This window comes from Bos mutus, chromosome 23 (genome assembly GCF_027580195.1).
Source record: "Bos mutus isolate GX-2022 chromosome 23, NWIPB_WYAK_1.1, whole genome shotgun sequence".
Lineage (NCBI taxonomy): Eukaryota > Metazoa > Chordata > Mammalia > Artiodactyla > Bovidae > Bos > Bos mutus.
In genome coordinates, this window is record NC_091639.1 from 20,900,895 (window position 1) to 20,923,673 (window position 22,779).

At 38.9% G+C, this 22,779-nt stretch overlaps 1 protein-coding gene across 3 annotated transcripts; it reads left to right on the top strand.

The window, feature by feature from the left end:
- Positions 1-2,232: 2,232 nt before the first annotated feature.
- On the top strand, positions 2,233-22,779 carry ZKSCAN8 (zinc finger with KRAB and SCAN domains 8). Of its 3 annotated transcripts, XM_070361095.1 has the most exons (7): positions 2,233-2,510; positions 9,349-9,452; positions 9,537-10,048; positions 10,694-10,835; positions 14,532-14,623; positions 14,952-15,075; positions 16,795-22,779. In XM_070361095.1, the coding sequence occupies exons 3-7, from the start codon at positions 9,632-9,634 to the stop codon at positions 17,754-17,756; spliced, it is 1,737 nt and encodes a 578-aa protein (XP_070217196.1). In that variant the 5' UTR covers positions 2,233-2,510; positions 9,349-9,452; positions 9,537-9,631; the 3' UTR covers positions 17,757-22,779. The 3 variants fall into 3 exon arrangements, with proteins under 3 accessions (XP_070217196.1, XP_070217197.1, XP_014337075.2); XM_070361096.1 differs by lacking the exon at positions 9,349-9,452 and having other exon boundaries at positions 9,540-10,048; XM_014481589.2 differs by lacking the exon at positions 9,349-9,452 and having other exon boundaries at positions 2,234-2,510.

A 22,779-nucleotide genomic window follows, 5' to 3' on the forward strand; every position in this document is an offset into this window, starting at 1 on the left:
ATATTCCCTTGATGAATAATGATTTTGAGTACCTTTTCATGAACTTATTGATAATTCATATATCTTCTTTGGTAAAGTGTGTGTCCATAACTTTTGCCTATTTACCATTGTTTTCTTATGATTGAGCTGTAAGAGTTCTTTATATATTCTGAATACCAGTTGTCAGAAATATGTATTGAAAAAATATTTTCCATTCTAAATGGAATATTTTCATCCTAAATATTTTCCATTCCATTTTTCATTTCTAAATGGTGCTTTTTGCTGAGCAGAAAATTTAAATTTTGATGAAGTCAAATTTAGCAATTTTATCTGTTATTATTAGTGCCTTATGAGAAATCTTTGCTTAGGTTACAACACTGTTTCATTTCTACTACCTATGTGTACAACTTTTATTTTAAAAAATTGTTTTTTAATGTAAAAACGAACAGCATAGTTCTAATCTGTTGACAGTTATTTTCAGTTTTCATCTCTGGTGGGAAGCAAAAACTATGAAATAACCAAAGTGTTTTGAAAGAGTTGAAACACTGTAACTTCTGTGTTTATTGTTATTTGTTTTATTGTGATGATTAGCTGACAAAACTCTTACAAGCAAATCAAAACTACTAAGGCTTAGTCTTGAGGACAGACAAGATATTTTTAAGTTAAGGTTGGAGACTGGATAGAAACATTGGTGGTGGTGGCTATCAGCAGGATCAGATAAGGAGGGAAAATTAAGATGAAGATTGGAGGGGCACCTGAAAACCCAGCATAAATGGATAGTTAGAAAAAAATGTTAAAGGAATAAAAGCGGGGGACCAAAACAGCAACAAAAGTAAGACATTTTTCATGTGAAAATAAATCAAGGAAAACCTCCTTTAAAATGGAGTCAGGAAGCCCTGAAGGAGAGCTCTCACCCATGTACTAGTATTACAGCCTGCATAACCAGTAAGAATAAGGAAAATAAATATTTAACAAGGTCCATTTCAGCTTATATGGAATTCTTTGTATAAAAGTCTGTCTGTCGCAACTTATTTATGACAAGAATATAACTTTTCTTCTGATACGAGAGGACATTTTTCACAAGGGAATTTCATCACCTGCTTTTAAGAAGAGCCCTCCCTGCCCCAGTGGCAATGCAGTGACCACCGCTTGAAGCTAATAAGAAACGGCCATAACCTCCTTCTTCTCCAGCGAACTTTTATTCAAGACAGCCCTCCCCCAAACTAATAAAGTTGATCTTCCCTTTGTTTCTTGATCTTGCCTCTGAAACACCACGCTTTGCGTGACCCAAATAGCAATTCTCTGCTTTTCCTGCACAAACCCATTTTGCTGTTAAAATAATTGGCTGTTTGATTTTTTAGGCCAGCATCCACAACCACCGCCCCCAAATCCTATGTAGTCTAAAAAGTTAAAATTGTAAGGGTGTATAAGGAAAGAACATAGATTTGAATTTGGGTTTTTCTAAATTTGTGGTATTGGAAATAGGGTCTACAACTTAAGTTTATGTCATAGATTACGTCATAATCCTAAACTTAAGTGAAGTCGCTCAGTCGTGTCTGACTCTTTGCGACCCCATGGGCTGTAGCCTGCCAGGCTCCTCCGTCCATGGAATTTTCCAGGCAAGAATACTGGAATGGGTTGCCATTTCCTTCTCCAGGGGATCTTCCCAACCCAGGGATTGAACCCAAGTCTCCTGAATTGTAGGCAGATGCTTTTACCGTCTGAACCACCAGGGAAGTCCCCTAAAGTTAATCCTAAACTTAACTCAGTACTAAAAAAGCTAAACTGCAAAGCAGATTTTGTAAGAGACTGTAGTTCATTAAAATAGGAAAGGGTGGAACATACGTAAAGACTCGAAAGAATTCATATTTACTATGAACCATGATAAACTGGAATTCCTCAAGAAATTTGCAGTCTACGTGGGAGGGTTGGATATGTTTATGGAGAGAGAACAATAAAGTGCAGGGATATCTAACCCGGCCAAACGCAAGTCTAGTTACTTAGCATCATAAGGATCCTTGACGTGCATCCTCCACCGCTACCCCAGCTACCGCCTGCTCCCAGCCCTGGCCTCCGCAAGCCCTCGGATCAGCTCTCCGGGGGACCTTTACGTCCCCAGCGAGTGTGCGGAGCGGGGTCGTTGGCCCCAGTGCGCGAGGCGGAAGTGATGCCACAGTCCGTTATTTATCACAACTTTCCCGGCGCCTTAGAGCCGCGGGCAATCCTGCGACGCGTAGACGCAAAAAGACAGCGAGGCCTAGCGTTCGGTTGTGAGGGGCGTGGTGGCCCAGTTGGCTCATTGGTCCGACCATAGAGCTTTCAGACCTCCAGGATTCCTAGAGAGCTCCCGGAAGTGGCTTGGGGCAACATGCATGTTGGCCGGCGGTGTGCCTCTTCACGTCTGGAAGTTAGGGGCTGGAGGGTCCTGGGCCGGCTGCTGCTTTCTCACCTCTCTTCTTGCAGCTGTTCCTGTGGGTCTGTCCACCGTTTGTAGCATCCTTCCCCACCGCGGGCCGCCCCTGGAACTCACGGTGAGTACAGTCCGGCCTTGGGCCGGAGGAAACAGGAACGCTTTGTGGCCAGACCAGGCCGCAGCTGAGGACAAGCCTGAGGGGTCTGGAGAGGGGCCCTGAGCCGAGGTCTGCGCCCCGGGGTGATTCGGTCGGTTAAGGGTCGCTTTGCTTGCCAGCGCAGGCCGAGTCCGCGTGCCCAAACTTTTTCCTAAGGAACCTTCAGTGAAGATACGCTTTCTTCATCGCTAATCGTTTGTGGTGTTATTTGCAGTCAGTCTTATTTGTCTTAAAGTAGAAAACTGTCCCTTTGTTATCTTTTATTGACCACTGTCCACTATTTGAATTGTTTTTATTTAACAGTTTTGCATTTCCGTCACAATTGTCATTAAAAATATATATATATATATTGTTTTTGAAACCCCAGTTGTCCTTGGAAACCTGTTTTTCCTGCTTAGTTTGTTTTGCTTTCTGTAGTGTATTCAGAAAATGACAGTGTGTTGACTGGATAATGTACAATGAAACAGTTTTTGACAACTTTGCGGTAATATAAAATTCAACCTTATTCAGAATACTTTGTTTATTAAAGCTAGTTGAAGCAGATGCCTGAAAACTCTTTAGGAGGGGCCCCATTTCTGAAATTCAGGTGACTCATGAATAACTTTTGTCACTACCACCTCTAAAAAATACATATTTCTGTTGTTTGATTAGTTCAAGTTAAGTATACTTATGCAGTAATCATAGTTTTAGCAAATGCATACATATTTTGAATTTCTGCTGTAGTTAAGTGTAAAATGTGGATGTTAAAATATTCAACTTACACAGTTTGAGATACCTATAAAACACAGTGTTTGCTTCACCTTGATTTTTAAAGCCTGGAAAATACCTTTGCTTGGTTTTATTTCAGCTCCCAAACATCCCAAATTAGACAAATTAGTCTAAAGGAAGAAAGCATTCTTTCTTCATCTATTAAAAAGGTAATGGTGTTAAAACATGTCTTCAGTAGTTCACAATATTATTGCATTAAAAATGAGAAGAAGCTTTAAAGATTTTTTTAATTTCCTAAATCAATAAAGTTGATGAAGTATTCTTAAAAGAGGATGTAAGAAGCAGTCTTTATCCACACGGTGCTTACCAACTTAATTTAAGTACAGGGGCATATACACAAAACTGAGAGAAGGTGTTATATTTATAGTGGACTAATTTTGTAGTACATATCTTTGTACTTGGTTATAGGCTGTAACTTTCAAAAACTGTCTGATTAAAGAGGGACGAGACCAAAACAGGAAAATGAGCTACTAAAAAGAAGAATCAAACGGATAATGGACAAGATTTGTTGGTTGATGTGATTTGAAATATGAACAAACCTAACAGTTAGATGACTCCCATAAGTTTCACTGTTGAAATATCATTTTTAAATATCGTTTAGTACTATACTACTATTTTAACATCAACAATGTAAAGTTCTTGAATGATGCACACTTAACATTGAAACTTTTTATAGCTAATATTAATGAGTATTGATTATAAGGTGGAAGGTGACCAGTAGTTCAGTAGTTAAAGATGAACCTTGACTTTAGGAAATTTGTCTAAATTTCCTAAAACTATGACTATGCATTCAAAACAATTAGAGCTTAGAATTCATGTCCCATAGTAATGGATTTATTAAATTTTTATTGACTTTTTAAGTGAATTATTTTAAAAACCATGGATGTTGGTCCTGTGTGTTCAAAACAAAAGTGTCTCTCTTTACCCCTTGTCTCAAACCCTCCACAAAATCTCAGCCTTTTGCTAAGACAGAGATTTCATTCTTCCCTCAAATCTCTATACCAGAAAATTCCCCCACTTCTCTGTAAAGTTATTATCTATGAATTAAACCCTTTGTTGTTAATCACCATATTTAATTTTATCTCTTGCTCCCTGGTTTCTTCATCTGTACTTTCCTCACCAAACTGTAGTTACCAGTCTGTCTTGATTTTAAAGATAATTTTTCAAATTCTCTTCCTTTTCTGTCCACATTCTCTAAGTAGGGGTTCTTAACCTTCTTGGAGTTCTTTGGAGGATGTTTGATGTACGAACACTGAAAATGTAAACTTTTGTGCATATGGGCTTTTTTATGGAAAGAAGCGCTGTGTTTCATTAGTTTGAGAGACTTTGAGCCAACCCTACCTTACTCTCTTGGCCTCAGATGCCTGAAAGATAGAGACACTGACTTGAAGACTCATGTCAGTAACAATATGTAATCTGATTTCTAAGTGCCGACCTCTTCTTTCCCTAGATGGACTACAGGTCTGTGAATTTATCTTGATATTAGCATTTCTTGCCAATTGCTTTTGGATATGCCTCCTTTAGTTATGCTATTCTCTATTCTCTACAGTGCTGCCTTCAGTTATATTTTCTCCAGGCCCTTGTCCACAGTGTTGCCATTGTGATCTTTCTGGCCTACAAATATGTAATATAAGTTACAAAGAGATACAAAGAAAAAGATCACTGTCACAAAGACCATGACCATGGGCAGACATTTGCAGTACATATTCTATACAATGTGATAAATCCTGTGCGGACACCTTGCAAAAAATAACTTGGCAAAAATGAGCACCTTAATCTTCCAGGGTGGGGGATGTTGGCAGCTGAGGAGTGGGGGCAACAGGGAAGACCTGATTTAAAAGGTAATAGATAAGCTGAGACTTTCAAGTTAGAGTTCAGTGATTTCTGCAACACTAGGGTTTATCAGCCATAACAGTGACACTTTTAACCAGATCATTCTTTTTATGGAGAATTATGTTATACATTGTAGGATGTTTAATCACATCTCTGGCCTCTACCTACTAGCTACTAGTAGCATCCCTTCCCAAATGTTTCCAGACATTGCTAAATATCTGGGATATGGGAGGAATTGAGAACCACTGAGCTAAAGAGCTCTACAGCAGAATGGGGATAGGAGAAGGCCACATTTGGAAAAGGCTGTATGAAGGAGAAAGAAAAAAAAGTGCAAGTGAAGTAGCTCAGTCATATCCAACTCTTTGCGACCCCATGGACTGTAGCCTACCAGTCTCCTCTGTCCATGGGATTTTCCAGGCAAGAGTACTGGAATGGGTTGCCATTTCCTTCTCCAAGGGATCTTCCCAACCCAGGGATCGAACCCGGGTCTCCCACATTGTAGGCAGATGCTTTTACCCTCTGAGCCACCTGGGAAGCCCTGTAAAGGAAAGTTTATAGCAGATAAAGCAAGACAGTTTTACATATCATAAAGGGCCTTACATTCCATGCTGAAGAGTTAAGTTCCTTATTGAAAGATTTTAAGGAGGTGAGTTGTATTACGTATGTGTTAAGACAGTCTCTCTAGCAGTGTATTTAGTTTGATAGGGCTGCCATAACATAGTACCACAAACTGGATGGCTTCCACAGAAATTTATTCCCCATAGTTACGATGGCCAAAAGTCTAAGGTCAATGTGATAGCAGGTTCATACTCTCCTAACTTCTGATCGTTACTGACAATCCTTGGCGTTCCTTGACTTGAAACTGCATAACTCCATCTCTACCGCCCGTAGTTACATGACTGTCTTCTGTCTTCACATGGCCTTCTCTTTGTATGTGTCAATCTCCATGTCTTTTCTCATTATAAATATACTAGTCATATTGGCTTAAAGGGCCACCCTATTCCAATATATAAAAGCGTCTGCCTACAATGCCAGAGACCCGGGTTTGATCCCTGGGTTGGGAAAATCCCCTGGAGAGGGAAATGGCAACCCACTCCAGTACTCTTGCCTGGAAAATCCCATGGACAGAAGAGCCTGGTAGGCTACAGTCCATGGGGTCGCAAAGAGTCGGATATGACTGAGCGACTTCACTTTCACTTTCACTCCAATATAACCTCATCTTAATTTGATTAAAACGGCAAAGAGTCTATTTCCAAATAAGGTCAAATTCACAAGTACCAAGGGTTAGTACCTCAACATTTTTTTTTTTTTTTTGGAGGGACACAGTTCAACCCACAATAAGCAGCTTTATGGAACATGAAGAAAAGCATAACAGGGCAGAAAGATCACTTACCACTGCTACTGCAGGCAAGAGTGATGCCAGATACCAAAGGTGAAAGCCATAGATATATATCCCACAAAGAAACAGGCCCCTGTCATTGAATAAGTGTAAAGACTCGGGCGTTATATGTAAAACTTAACTGCTCAACAAATACAAATACAGTCTGTGTTGAGTATTATAAATAATAGTCCTCTAATCTTCTTCCATTCTATCAATAAGATAAAAGATAAAGATCTCTACTCATAGGAAATATAGAATCAAGTTAGAAAGTCAAAACTCCTTTGCAACTAATAATACACAATTATGGCAAAAATAACATTGAAGTGATACTTGTGTAACAGATATGTAGACTAAGAGGGAAATCATTTCCAATTGGAATCATTAAGAAAGGATTTTAAAGAAGAAAGCATTTTATCCAGTCCTTTGAGAATAGGTAGTTTGAGTACTAATGAAAGAAATTAGAAAACTTAAATAAATAGACAGACATACCATGTTTATGAGATGGGAAACAATACTGTTTAGATGTCACTTGTCTCTCAACTGAACTATAGAATCAACACAAATCCTATTCCAGGAGTTTTGTTTTTTGTTTTTTAGAAGACATTTATAAAATTTATACCAAAAGGCAACAGAACTAGAAAAACTAAAATAATTCTGAAAATGAACAACAAAGTTACAGGACTCTTAGTAATTTATTTCAAGATTTAAAAAGCCACAACTGTCAAGACAGTTTGTATTGGCGAAAGGAATAACATATACATCAGTGGAACAAAATCGAGATTCCAGAAGGAGATCCACACACACAGTCCATTGATTTTTGTCAAAGATACAAAGATGTAAGATACTTCAATACGTAAAGTTTAATCTTTTCTGCAAATAGTGTTGCAACAATTTGATACCTATATGAACCTCCATCCATACTTCAAACTCTGAACAAAAACTAACTTAAAAGCGATTATAAACCTAAAAGTAAAAATTTAAACTATAATCTTTGTGTCCTTGGATTAAGCAAAAACTTCTTAGATATGACAACAATAGTACAATCCCTAAAAGTTGACAAATTAAATTTCAAAAAATTATGAATTTCTGTTCTTAAAAAGGCACTGTTAAAAGAATGGAAAGGGGGAGATATTTGCAAGTCACATATTTCGTAAAGGACTTATATCCAAAATATGTAAAGAATTCTCAAAAGTCAATTATTTTTAAAAATCGAATTCTAAATATAGGAAAAAGTCAAAGAGGATGCAGTTGTCTCTTGGTATCCATGGGGAATTGGGTCCAGGACCCTCTTGGATACTAAAATTTGTTGATGCTCAAGTCTTTATGTAAAATATAATAGTCTTTGCATATAACCTATGCATATCCTCCTGTATACTTTAAATCATCTCTAGATTACTTACAATCCCTAATAAAATATAAATGCTTTGTAAATAGTTGGTGATGTGTGGCAAATTTATGTTTTACCTTTTGGAACTTTCTGGAATTTTTTCTCCCCAAATATCTTTGATCCATGATTGATTGAATCCAGGAACGTTGGAACCCATGGATTGAAGGACCAATTATATGAATGGCAAATAAGCACAGGAAAGGATGCTCAGCATTATTAGTCAGTAGAGAAATGCAAATTAAAACCTTATGAAATACCACTATGTCTTTTAGAATACCAAAATCTATGTGTATGTGTGTCTATATGTGTATGTGTGTGTTTCAAATGCTGGTCAGAATGTAGAACAATTGCAGTTCTCACATATTGCTAGTGGAATGCAAAGTATTATAGCCACTTTGGGAAACAGTCGGGCAGTCTCTCATAAAGTTATCCATATACTTACCTTATGACCCAGCAGTTTTTTTTTCTGGATATTTACCCAGGAGAAATGTTCACACAAAAATTCATATGCAGATACTTATAGTGGCCTTATTGGTAATCATCAAAAACTGGAAGCAACTGAGATAGTCTAAACTAGAGAATGGATGAACATTTATCCGTATAAGGAATAAGAGGGCTTGTTAGGTGGCATTAGTGGTAAAGAACCTGCCTGCCAGTGCAGGAGACGTAAGAGACACAGGTTCTATCCCTGGGTTGGGAAGATCCTCTAGAAGAGGGCACGGCAATCCACTCCAGTATTCTTGCCTGGAGAATCCCATGGACAGAGGAGCTTGGCAGGCTATGGTCCTTGGGGTGGCAAAGAGTCAGACACGACTGAAGCAAATGGTTATAGGAAGTCCACTGGTGAATGCTTGCCATGCTGTGCTATATAAGGAGTAAACTGATACATATACTAACGTTGATGAATCAAGTACAATATGCTAGAAGATATGCCAGACTCAAAAGGCTACATACTGTATAATTTTATTTCTAAAACATTGTGTGTCATTAGTTTGTGGGACTAGGTTTGGGGGTTGCAAGTGTTGATAGGGCATTCAGGTTCCTTAGAGGTACAGAACCTGTGCCCTAGAGAAGACTTTACAAAGCTTGAAATAAAGTCCATAGTAGAAGTTAGTGTGGAGACCAGGGGGTTGGGAATGGGATTGGGGGTGGAGTACATGTGGGATAAGGAATGTTAAGTGGAGAAGAGGAAAGTGTTAGGACCTTTCTTGACAATACCTTTAGCTGTATTATGTGGAAATTAGTCTCATGTTGAGAGTGAGGGGCAGGTTAAGAGCTGCAGTGTGTCAAAACAGTATAGCTGGTATAGCAAATGCTGAAAGGAATCAAATCAGTAGCACTGAGTGTCAGATGAGATTAAATATGGAATTTCAATTAGACCCAGTCTACATGGTTTCCTGACTTTGTTTAGCCATGTTCCATATCCCCAGGAGAGAAAGCAGAAGGAATTCCCAGATGGAATTGGCATGGCAGAAGGCTAAGAAGGCAAGGAGTTATTTCTGGAGAGGATCACTTAAATGACATCCATGTCATGGTAGGGAACTTGTTAAGATATCTCAGTAAATTATTGTGACCTTTGGCTTGCCTTTACACTATTTGTCATTTTCTGTCCCCAAAGAAGTACCCTTAAAGAAGAGGCCCTCAGAAGGTTCTTCTCTTAAGAAGATAAAGAAACATAGTAGAAACGAGTCTCCTGAGCTTTTCTGGCCCTAAATGGCAGCAGAATCAAGAAAGTCTTTAGCCCCATCCCCACCAGACCAGGTTCCTGAAGAGGACCTTGTAATTGTCAAGGTAGAGGAAGATCATGGTTGGGACCAGGAATCAAGTCTACATGAAAATAACCCTCCTGGCCAAGAGCTGTTCCGCCTACGCTTCAGGAAGTTATGCTACCAAGAGACACTAGGACCCCGAGAAGCTCTGATCCAACTCCGCGCACTTTGCCATCAGTGGCTGAGGCCAGATTTGAACACCAAGGAGCAGATCCTGGAGCTGCTGGTGCTAGAGCAGTTCTTGACCATCCTGCCTGAGGAGCTCCAGACTTTGGTGAAGGAACATCAGCTAGAGAATGGAGAGGAAGTGGTGACCCTACTGGAGGATTTGGAAAGGCAAATTGATATATTGGGACGGCCGGTACGTAGAAGGAGGTGGGCATGCTGTGACTGTGAGAGTCCAGGGAGCTGGGTGGAGGGACATTGATACAAAGTGGGAGAATAAATGCTGAGCGTGAGTTTTGTTATAGGAGAATGAAAATAGTTATATTGTGGCGTGGCTTCTATCTATAGAGTTCTTTTTATTCTTGTAAAGGATATAAATCCATTTTTTTAATCCTCATAACATCCCTGCAGTTGTATTATTGTTCTGTTTGCCAGATGGGAAACTGATGCATAGAGAACTTATTTTCCAGGGGCAACCAAATAACTAAAGATAGATCTGAGGCCAGAACTCAGATTTCCTAGTTTCTTATCAAAAATTTTTTCCGCTGAAGAGTACTGCTTTAAGTTGCTGTTTATCATTCTTCTCCTTTCTTGAGAGTACAAAGTATCAGCATTTTGTGCATCAAGGAGGGCATCAGCAGAAATCTTTTTCTTCAGTGCTAAGCATAAATGATGCCTTTCTGTGCGAATCAGCATGTTTGTGTTCCTTACTGCCCCTTTGAAGTAATTAAGATTCTGCTTTTTCCTTCCCCCATATGTATTCCTTTAGATGTGCTTTTTCTTACATTGTTCACTTCATTTCTCAGAGGGATTCTTTGTAATGCAACTGTCTTGTTTCCAGGTCCCAGCTCGTCCACATGGACATAGGGTACTCTGGGAGGAGTTGATGCATTCAGAATCTGCACCGGAGCCTCCAGATACTCAGCTCCAACCTGTGGCAATGCAGCACAAATCTGCAGTTCTCCAAGGGCCACATGATAGAGGTGAGGAGCCAGATTTCACTGCTGAGGAGGGAGGAAGTGAAAAGGAAAGAAAGTACATTCAGGACACCTATCTAGTTCCTTGAACCAAGAACTAGAATCTGCTGTTTACAGACTGGTCATAAGATCTGATTTAAATTTCATCTAAGCTTCAAATACAGACTGTCAGTCCCAGTGGTAAATTCAAGAACAAATGAAAGAATTTGGGGATTTTATAGCTTCGTATGTTTCTGTTACCACAGTGTATTTACTGCATAGGCATAGGCATTTTTAGATTTTGTTGGTATCAGATGCCATTTTATTTGTACTTCAGTATGTCTTTTCTTAAACAAGAGCATTTGCATAGATACCACAATGAATTGATCACAGTTATAAAACACTCACATTTTGCCAGCTGTCCCAAAGTTTTTCCAGAGTCTAGTCCAGGATCACACTTTGCAAATAGTTGTCCTGTCTCTTTACTCACCTTTTACTTGGAATAGTTCCTCAGCCTTTCTTTGCCTTCCATAATCTTGAATTTGTGAAGAGTACAAGTCAATTATTTTGTAGAATGACAACAATTTGAGTTTGTGTGATGTTTTCTCTTATTTAGATTCAAATTGTGCCTATTTGGCAGGAACACCTCACAAGTGATTTTGTATCTTTCTCAGGAATATGACAGGAATTTGTCTATTGTTGGTAGTGTTTTTTTCAATGACTTTTTTAAGGTTGTCCTTGCTAGGTTTTTGTTACTGTTTTTCCCTTTGTAATTAATAAGTAATTTCTGGGGATATACTGTTGAGTCTGTGTATCAGTAAATACCCTGGTCTTCATCAAACTTGTGTTGCTGAAACACTAGTTTTAGTATTTGTTGATGCTCCTTCATTGAATCAATGATTGCTAAAGTGATTATTTTCTATCATTGTTGTTCAGTCGCTAAGTCATGTCCAACTCTTTGTGACCCCATAGAGTTCAGCATGCCAGGCTTCCCTGTCCTTCAGTATCTCCTGGAGTTTGCTCAAATTCATCTCCATAGAGTCAGTGATGCCATCTAACCCTCTCATCCTCTATTGCCCCTTCTCCTCCTTTTGCCTTCAGTCTTTTCCAGCATCAGGGTCTTTTCCAGTGAGTTGGCTTTTCACATCAGGTGGCCAAAGTATTAGAGTTTCAGCTTCAGCATCAGTCCTTCCAGTGAATGTTCAGGGTTGATCTCCTTTAGAATTGACTGGTTTGATCTCCATGCAGTCCAGGGGACTTAGAAGAGTCTTCTCCAGCACCATAATTTGAAATCATCAATTCTTTGGCGCTCAGCCTTCTTTATGGTCCACCTCTCACATCCATACATGACTACTGGAAAAACCATAGCTTTGACTATACGGACCATTGTCAATAAAGTGGTCTTTGCTTTTTAATATGTTGTTTAGGTTTGTCATAGCTTTCCTTCCAAGGAGCAAGCGTCTTTTAATTTCATGGCTGCAGTCACCATCTGCAGTGATTTTTGGAGCCCAAGAAAAGAAAATCTGTCACTGCTTCTACTTTTTTCCCTTCCATTTGCCATGAAGTGATGGGACTGGATGCCATGATCTTCATTTTCTGAATGTTGAGCTTTAAGCCAACTTTTTCACTCTCCACTTTCACTTTCATCAAAAGGCTTTTTAGTTCCTCTTCACTTTCTGCCATAAGGGTGGTGTCGTCTGCATATCTGAGGTTGTTGATATTTCTCCCAGCAATCCTGATTCCAACTTGTGATTCATACAGCCTGGCATTTCAGATGATGTGCTCTGCATATAAGTTAAATAAACAATGACAATATACAGCCTTGTTATACTCCTTTCCCAATTTTGAACCAGTCAGTTGTTCCATGTAAGATTGTAACTGTTGCTTCTTGACCCATATACAGGTTTCTGAGAAGACAGGTGAGATAGTCTGGTATTCCCATGTCTTTAAGAATTTTCCACAGCTTGCCGGATACACACAGCCCAAGGTTTTCACATAGTCAAGGAAGCAGAAATAGGTGTTTTTCTGGAATTCCTGTGCTTTCTGTATGATCCAGTGAATGTTGGCAATTTGATATCTGGTTCCTCTGCCTTTTCTAAGTCCAACTTGTATATCTATAAGTTCTCGGTTCACATACTGCTGAAGCCTAGTTTGAAGGATTTTGAAGCCTAGTTTGAAGCATTACCTTACTAGCATACGAAATAAGCACAATTGTCCAGTAATCTGAACATTCTCTGGCATTGCTCTTCTTGGGGATTGGAATGAAAACTGACCTTTTCCAGTCCTGTGGCAACTGCTGAGTTTTCCAAATTTTCTGACATACTGAGTGTAACACTTTAACAGCATCATCTTTTAGGATTTTAAATAGCTCAGCTAGAATTCCATCACCTCCACTAGCTTTGTTTGTAGTAATGCTACCTAAGGCCCACCTAACTTCACACTCCAGGTTGTCAGGTCTAGGTAAATGACCACACAACCATGGTTATCTGAGTCATTAAGATCTTTTTTGTATAGTTCTTCTGTGCATTCTTCCTTTCTCTTAATCTCCTCTGCCGCTATTAGTTTCTGTCCTTTATCATGCCCATCCTTGCATGAAATGTTCCCTTCATATCTCCAGTTTTCTTAAAGAAATCTCTAGTCTCCCATTCTGTTGTTTCCTCTACTTCCTTGCATTGTTCATTGAAGAAGGCCTTCTTACCTCTCCTTGGTATTCTCTGGAACTCTGCATTCTGTTGGGTATATCGTTCCCTTTCTCCCTTGCTTTTCACTTCTGTTCTTTTCTCAGCTATTTGTAAAGCCTCCTCAGACAACCATTTTGCCTTCTTGCATTTCTTTTTCTTTGGGATGGTTTTGGTCACTACCTCCTGTACAATGTTTTTGTATTTATTTGTTTACTGTAATGGAGAGTGTTCCCTCCTTCCCCCATTTTATTTTACTCATTTTTTATTTATCAATATGTACTCATAAATTCATTTTTTTTCTTTCTGTTATTCTCTTTATTTTGATGCTTAAATTGTCTCAGGGTTGGCCATAGGAGGCCTCTTCCATCTGACTCCTGCGTCCTATTGACTTTTCTCCATAATTTTTGTGATTTTTCTTACTTTTTTATAGAACAAGATGTTCTAGTCTCATATCATACTTGCACTATGTTTCTTATTTTTTTATTTATGTGGTTTCATAGTTTGTTTTAAATTACTAGATTTTTAATGTTTCTAAAACAATTCTTATGTAAAATTCTAATACCTGTTGTGCAAGACACAGTAGTCCATTTTGATTTTTTTATTACCCTGTCTGATATCTATAGGAAGCAGATACTGGCAGTCATAGTAGACATTTCAAAAAAGTGATAGAGTTAGTAGAGATAGATTGGTTCCCATATTCAGTTTGACAAAAGATTAGGACCTAAAGAAATACTGTGTACAAGCACAAGAATGGACTATAGCTTTGATGGTAGAGAAGAAATTGTAAAGCAATTCCTGTTAGGAAACCAGTAAACATTCTAGTTTTTGACAGGTAGCTTCAAGCTGAGTGGACCATCAAAGTACAGGTGTTTTGTGGGCAACCATAGGTATGGACACGTAGTCCAAGACTAACAGAATTTCATATGCAAAATCTCTGGCATGCATATCTGCTGAAATATACAAAATTTTGGAATATGTTAGTGCTGGTTCCTATAACCATAGAACAAGGCTGGTCTCATTCATATCTCCTTTCTCCTCTCAGCCATATCAGTTTCACAGAGTCCTACCCCTTCCCAGAAAGGAAGTCCTCGAGACCAGGAGATGACAGCTACACTGCTTACAGCAGGGTTCCAGGTGAGTGTGCTTCTTCTCACTGAAACCTCATAGCTCTACTCAGAATGTTTGTGGCATCTACCCCATGTCTAGACTGTCTGTAGCAGTACTCACTTAAGAAATTGCTCCACATCCTAATGCATAGAGACAGATTGATCCTTGATTCTACCCCCCCACCCCCAGTAAATCTGATGCATTTTCCTGCTCTTCCCAGCCAACTTCGCAGATCCCTTTACATGGTACTTTCTCATGTCATGATCCTCTCCACCCCTGATGGGTCTCTCTGATACTCTGGGTTTAAGCTGTGGAACAGTCCCAGTCCCCAAATGAGCATCTTGTTTTGTTTCAGACTTTAGAGAAGATTGAAGACATGGCTGTGTCCCTAATTCGAGAAGAATGGCTTCTTGATTCATCCCAGAAAGATCCGAGTAGAGATAACGGGCCAGAGAATTATAGAAACATGTTCTCCCTGGGTAAGGAGAGCTCTGGTTGTTATTGTTAAAGATCTTTTGTTTATGTGTACAGTAGCTTTGAGCTTTCTGAAACACATCAGATCAGATCAGATCAGTCGCTCAGTCGTGTCTGATTCTTTGGGACCCCATGAATCACAGCATGCCAGGTCTCCCTGTCCATCACCAACTCCCGGAGTTCACTGAGACTCACGTCCATTGAGTCAGTGATGCCATCCAGCCATCTTATCCTCTGTTGTCCCCTTCCCTTCTTGCCTCCAATCCCTCCCAGCATCAAAATCTTTTCCAATGAGTCAACTCTTCACATGAGGTGGCCAAAGTACTGGAGTTTCAGCTTTAGCATCATTCCATTGAGTTTAAACTCAGGATCCAACAGAAAAAGAAAATATTGAGACTTCTGGAGTTCTGAAAGGAAAATTTTGTGGCCACTATGGAAAATAGTATGGGGTTCATTAAAAAACTAAAGATAGAGTTACCATATGATCCAGCAATCCCACTCCTGGATGTATATCCAGAGAAGACAGATGCTTTAATTTAAAAAGAAATGCACTGCCATATTCAGTGCAACATTATTTACAATAGCTAAGACTTAGAAGCAACCTAAGTGTCCATCAGCAGATGAATGAATACAGATGTGGAGGTTGGGTAGGTGGGGGTGTGAGTGTATAATGGAATATTACTCAGCTGTAAAAAGAATTAAATAATACCATTTACAGCAACATGGATGGACTTAGAGATCATCACACTAAATGAAGTAAGTCAGAGAATCTAAAAATAGTGAAATCCAAAAAATAGTACAAATGAACTTATTTACAAAACAGAAACAAACTTACGCTTATCAAGGAGGAAGGTGGGAGGAGGGATAAATTAAGAATATGGGATATATGGGTTTAAGATACACACTACCATATATACAATAGATAAACAACAATATTCAGAAACTATATTCAGTATCTTATAATAGGCTATAATGAAAAAGAATTTTTAAAAGAGTATATATATACACATATATGTGTAACTTAATCAGTTTACCATACACCCGAAGCAAACAATATTATGAATTTCCTGTACTTCAATAAAAAAATAACCAGAAAAAATTAATTTTAAAAATAAAAGGAAACTTTTTTACTCTCTTATCTAGGACTTATCTTACAGTTTGTAACTGAGTATTTGTCTCATGTCCAAGTACTAACCAGGCCCAACCCTGCTTAGCTTCCAAGATCAGACGAGATCGGGCGCATTCAGGGTAGTATGGCCGTAGACTGGGTATTGGTCTCTTTGCCAGTTGGATACTGAAATCTTTTGGTGCTCTCTGCATTCATATACATCTCCCATATCATACTTAGACCCACTGTGCTCCTCCCTTTTAATGACTGGGGCGTTTTTCATTCCTACTCCACTTATTAGATCTTTTTGTAGTTCCATATTCCTTCTCACTCCCCAATTTCTGCTTCTCCTCAGGGGACCCCCTTCTCTACTTTAGTTCTCCTTCCAACAACCCTGTTTATTGATGGCAGTTATTCCGTAGTTGGCGTATGTGGTACTTCAGTTTGTCCCTGCTCCTTTCTCCCCATATTAATGAAGGCATTTTGGAGACAGATGGAAGTTTCCATTTATTCTTAACCTCCATGTGTATTTTTCTTTCCTCTATTTGATTTCTTTTTCCTAACATAAAGACTAGGAAGTGACATTCACTTGATGTTTATTACATTTTTATTCCAGGTGGTGAGACCAGGAATGAGAACAGGGAATTAACTTCAAAACAGGTAATATCTACTGGAATCCAGCCACATGGAGAGACAGCTGCCAAATGCAACGGGGATGTTATCGGGGGTCTTGAGCCTGGAGAAGCCCGAGACCTTCTGGGCTCATTAGAGAGGCAGCGGGGAAATCCCACCCAAGAGAGACGACATAAATGTGATGAATGTGGGAAGAGCTTTGCTCAGAGTTCAGGCCTTGTTCGTCACTGGAGAATCCACACTGGGGAGAAACCCTATCAGTGTAATGTATGTGGTAAAGCCTTCAGTTACAGGTCAGCCCTTCTTTCCCACCAGGATATCCACAACAAAGTAAAACGCTACCACTGTAAGGAGTGTGGTAAAGCCTTCAGTCAAAACACAGGCCTGATCCTGCACCAGAGAATCCATACTGGGGAGAAGCCATATCAGTGCAATCAGTGTGGGAAAGCTTTCAGTCAGAGTGCAGGCCTTATTCTGCACCAGAGAATCCACAGTGGGGAGAGACCCTATGAATGTAATGAGTGTGGGAAAGCTTTCAGTCATAGCTCACACCTCATTGGACATCAGAGAATCCACACTGGGGAGAAGCCCTATGAGTGTGATGAGTGTGGGAAAACTTTCAGGAGGAGCTCACATCTTATTGGCCATCAGAGAAGCCACACTGGGGAGAAACCCTACAAATGCAATGAGTGTGGGAGGGCCTTCAGTCAAAAGTCAGGCCTTATTGAACATCAGAGAATCCACACTGGAGAAAGACCCTATAAATGTAAAGAATGTGGGAAAGCTTTCAATGGGAACACTGGCCTCATTCAGCATCTGAGAATTCACACAGGGGAGAAACCCTATCAATGTAATGAGTGTGGGAAAGCCTTTATTCAGAGGTCAAGTCTTATTCGACATCAAAGAATCCACAGTGGAGAAAAATCTGAATCCACAGGAGTTTAGGGAAAAACTTGAGTCATAGATTGGGCATTAATTCAACATTAGAGGAACCGTGTGCTGGTGAGAGGTCTTTCACTGTAAAAAAAAAAAAAAAAAATGGCAGAAAGTTCAACATATTACAACCTTATCTAGGGTCCGATTGATAGGGGTGGCAAAGTTAGAATAGCTCTTCAGTAGTTTGGGTCCAGTGCCTTGATACAAATTAATTAGCTTGACTATCTTAGGAGGTGTCTGATAGAATGGAGCTCCTGATGGTCTGATCCTTTAGAAGCTTAAAATAGCATTAGAGAAAACTGCTTGTGTGGCTTGAGGCACTTAACTTTGTCTTTTTGGTGAGTAGCTGTAGGTTTGAGAGTAGCTACTCCTAGTTCCTCTGCTTCTTCCGATCTCCTGTGATCCCTGTCTCCCATTTATTCCCCTAAAGGTGCATTTTGTGCTCCTAATCTGATCTAAGAAGCTGTTTTAGAGTTTGAAGCAGCCTCTGTATGAGACTTACACTTATATTTAACTTTCTGAGCTCCTAGTTCTAGGGAAATTTTTATAAACACTTAATGTATTTATGCTTAAGTGTACATTTTATTTTATTCTAATGCTCCTGATAGTGGAAATCCATATTCCCATGCAAACTCAGAATGCTATATTTTTAACAGCACTCCAGCATTTTTCTTCATATATCACCTTCACTGACTCCCCTGAGTCCCTGAGCATCCATACGTATCCTTCACCACCCCCAGCCCCAGTACCTGTGTCAGCAAAGGAAGTGGACGCATTAGTGATGGTTGTGGGAATGATGCAGAGAAAGAGGTGAGTGGAGACTCAGCAGCAGCAGCTCAGCTGCTTTTGAGCTTGGATGGCTATACCTTTTGGTAATTTGACTCTCCTTTCCACCTTCCCACTGTACACTGTGGTACAAATAGGTATTTATACTATCCTCAATAAGACATCACATGGGGGAAAAAGACAGGTGCTTGAAGAAGTCTTAAAAATCCTGCAAAGAATGTACACTCATCTCTTTTGGTCCATCACAGTACTGTTCTCTCAGGTTCCTGTCAGTCTGTACAGACCCCCTGACTGGATGGTTTGCCACTCTTGCTTGACCTTGAACCCACCTCCTTAGATGGCCTCAGCACCTCACTCACTCTTTATCTGTTTCTTGCCATTAGCTTTACATATCTTCAGTGTTCATTGGTTGAGTATCTCACCTAACAATTCCTCTTTCTTCTGAATTCTGGTACATTCCCTCTATAATCCAGCAAAGACACAATATTAAACTCATCATCACCAGGCACTATATTTCATATTTGAAGTTTTCAGTATACCAAGGGATACTGTATAATGAGGCTGGTTTAAAATTACCACCAATAACTTACAGAAGAATCCAAATTTGGGTTGTCTTTTTAAATTGGGCAGTTCTAGCTATTCTAGTAGTACTGTTATTCCCAGTACTACCATTCCTCTAGATATTTGGAACACACTCAAGATTCCCATTTAATACACCATTCAAGAAAAACACTCTGTTACTCTTCGAATTTCATCTCATCTCTGACCATCTGGTTATGCACTTATTCACCATATTTGGAATTGAGTAACTTTTAGCTATTTCCAAAATCATCTTTCAGAATGGGAATTGATTCCATTAATCTTATTCAGAAGAATATGAAATGAAATGAAAGTAATTTCATACTTGTAATGAAAGTTCCAAGAGAAATTATACATTTTCACACTGTGACTATCCTGAACAAGGACTGCACTTACTACTACTGTTTTATGATTGATGTTTGTAAAAGTCAGTCATAAAATAATACATCATAGAGGTCTGCCTTTTGGATCATTAATTCCTTCTCTATAACATCCCTTCTGTACCCCACTATGGCACATATTGATTACTAATCACATCAGAGTTATCTACACCTATTTCATTGAACCATTGATATCCACTTGTCATTTGTCATCCTGGTTTCCTTGGTTAACTTTTTCAAAACAATGCTTTTCTTATCTTTTATTTTCTTCTCTTCTCTTTTCCCTCTGCTTCTCCCTCTTTTTAGCCTATAGATTACTATTCCTAACTCCTTTGTACTTGAAATTACAAGAAACCAGAAACAAATCTAGTTGTCTCTAGATCTTTGCTCTCTGCTTCAGTTGTGCCTTACTTTCCGTAAAATACTAATTCTGCCTGAGGCCAATGTTACCTGTGTATAAATATTATACAAGATGGGTACGTTGTCAGAGGGAGAGTGTGTGTATGCATGTGCATGTATGCACACAGTCCTCGCAAATAGTTCAGAGGAACAGTAGTCTTCCAGTGAAAGCTGTTAGCAGAGCACCGTGGTATTGAAATGACTGTAGATGTACCAGCTAACATCACTTTACATTACTCAAAGTAATGTAATTACTCAAAGTAAAGTAAAGCCAGATTACTTAACTCTTAGAATTACTGAGCATCTGGCAGAAATTTAGAGAAAAGAAAATATGACCAGAAAGATGAGTATTATACTGGAATGCATGTGAGAAAAGACTATGACTTGACAGAACAATATATGTCAAGGCTGATTCAGCACACCTATAGATGTAGCCAAATAGTTTAAGACAGCAGAAAAGGGCTGTTGTTTCTTTGTGGGCATAAGTAGAAGTCCTTTCTTGGTCTACAGTTTTCACTCTTAGCATTGATCCGTCTGTATGACCTTACTTTGAGCTCCTAACTATGAGTGACAGCACTAAATTCCTTTATCCTGCAGATTCTATTTTTATACTTGTAATCTGAAATTAACTGTTCACCAGTACTTTCTTCTCCCATCCTCAACTTTTTAAGACCTGGCATAATAAAGTGGTTCTTCTGTAACAGTTGCCATCCAACATGGTCCTAGGAGAGACATCTTAGGTTTCAAAGACTTTTTGCATTGAGTAAGGTGGTCGTGGTTGATTACCATATAGAACAGTTAGTTTTATTCTTGGTTCTGAGGGTCTAGCTATTGCTTTTATTTATTGAGCACTTACTGTGTGCCAAACCCTAAGTTATGTATTTCTCGTGCTTATGATAGATATTTTGATATCTTATGATATCCTCCATTTTATAGATGAGGAAACTGAGGCTTAGCTGAAAAGTTACTGGGGAAGGAAATATGCAGTATAGTGAAAATCCATTACAATTACTGGAAAATTGGTTGAAAATGTCATTTTGGTTTATTATATCATCTTTAAATGTTGATAATTTTGGTGCTTTGTAGTATTAGAAAGTTAAATTCTACAAGTAAAACATGTTTAAAACTTGGGAGGAAAAGCAGTAACTTATAACTCAAAATATACTTCTCCTTAAACTGCCCCAGGGAAAGTGGCATTATGGGGGAAAATGAAATATCCTTGTCTTAGCCCAAGCAAATGGACATTTAGGATGACAACAGTAAGTTCACCTACAGCATAAGATGTGTAAAAGCTTCAATTTTAGTGCTCATTTCCAACTACCATTTTCTTCTTATTCTATCATTCATGGTTTTTCAAACATGTCGTCTGTTGTTAAACCCCATTTCCTTATTAATGCATTCTTAAAACTCGTTTTTGGCTTTTGTACTCACTCCACTGAAATGTCCTCAGAATCACCAGTGGATAAATATTAATGCCTTTTCTTAGCTCTTATCCTTTTTTTTTTTTTTTTTTTTTTTTTGGTCAACCCAGGTAACGTGGGACCTTAGTTCCCTAACCAGTGGTTGAACCTGTGCCCCCTGGGATGCAGAGTGGATACAGAGTCTTAACCATTGGATTGCCAGAAATGCCGCAGTTCTTGTCCTTCTTATATTTCATAATTTTTGAATTGATCCTGCATCTTGGGAATTCTCCTTTGAGAATTGGTCGCTTTTCTTCACTTTTAGCTTTTCTCTATGCATCTTTTTTTCCTCCTGTCCACTGAAAAAAATATCCTTGTCTTAATTTTATTCACTACTTTTTCTATACTCCTCTTTATCCATTTGGATTATTTATACTTCTATATTTCAGTAACTTAATATTTTCTACCCTATGGGTTGTCTCTTAACTTGTGAACTTTTCCACGGGTACTTATATAACTTGGTATTTGGAGACAGAACTCATTACTGTATCCCCATTTTCCTTTTAAATAGGCATCTTTGGTTAACATCTTTATCCTTAACAGACTTACCACCCTTCCTATTTCTTATCCCAGAGTTGGAGTGGTCTTTTAGTCTTTTTCTGGTTTTCACTGTTCATGTCCAATATCTTGTTAAGTTGTTCCAATTCTTAGTTTTCTCCTTGAGGCTGAATTTTTTTTTTTTCCTTCCCATGTTTCTGCCATTTCTTCGTATCCTTCTCTGCAGATCCATATCATCTGAGGCCCAGGGTATTGTAATTCTTGCTTTTCAGTTTCCTTGCTCCCAAGATCCCCACCTTGTTTGCTTCCAAGATTGTCCTCCTCAAACTCCATTTTTCTGATGTCTCATTTCACAAGATAATCAAGATAATTTTCACATCAGGTAATTCCTATCAGAGCAGTGATAGAACCTTGTCCTCTATTACCTTGTCCTCATGTTTAATCCACCTGAGCCTCATTTCTCTCTAGCATATTCACCTTGATTCATCATACTCACACTTCTGTGACCTTCCACTGATGTCTCTTATAAAGCTCTTGCCTCTGTGCCTTTTTCATGCTGTTCCTTTTGCTTAGATTTCTCTTTGGCCCCAGCTCATGTTCATTACTCCCTTCAAAGCCTAGCTTCCATTATATCTTCTGAGTGAGCTCTCCCTGATGATTTCACCTCACTGAGACCTCCCTTACTCTGTGCTGCCTCAGCACTGATCCTTTAAGTTTGTAGTGTGGTCCATGCACTTACTAATATGTTGTTTTGTAATTATTTTCTAGCACTCTGTATTGTAGTTTCATGTTTGTATTTATTTCCAAAATTAAATTGTAAGCTCCTTGAGGGCAGGAATAATAACTTTTACATTTGTATCTCTGCACCCCTTAGTGCCTAGTACAGTGCTGAGCACATAGTAGGCGTTTAATAAATGCTTGTCAAATTAT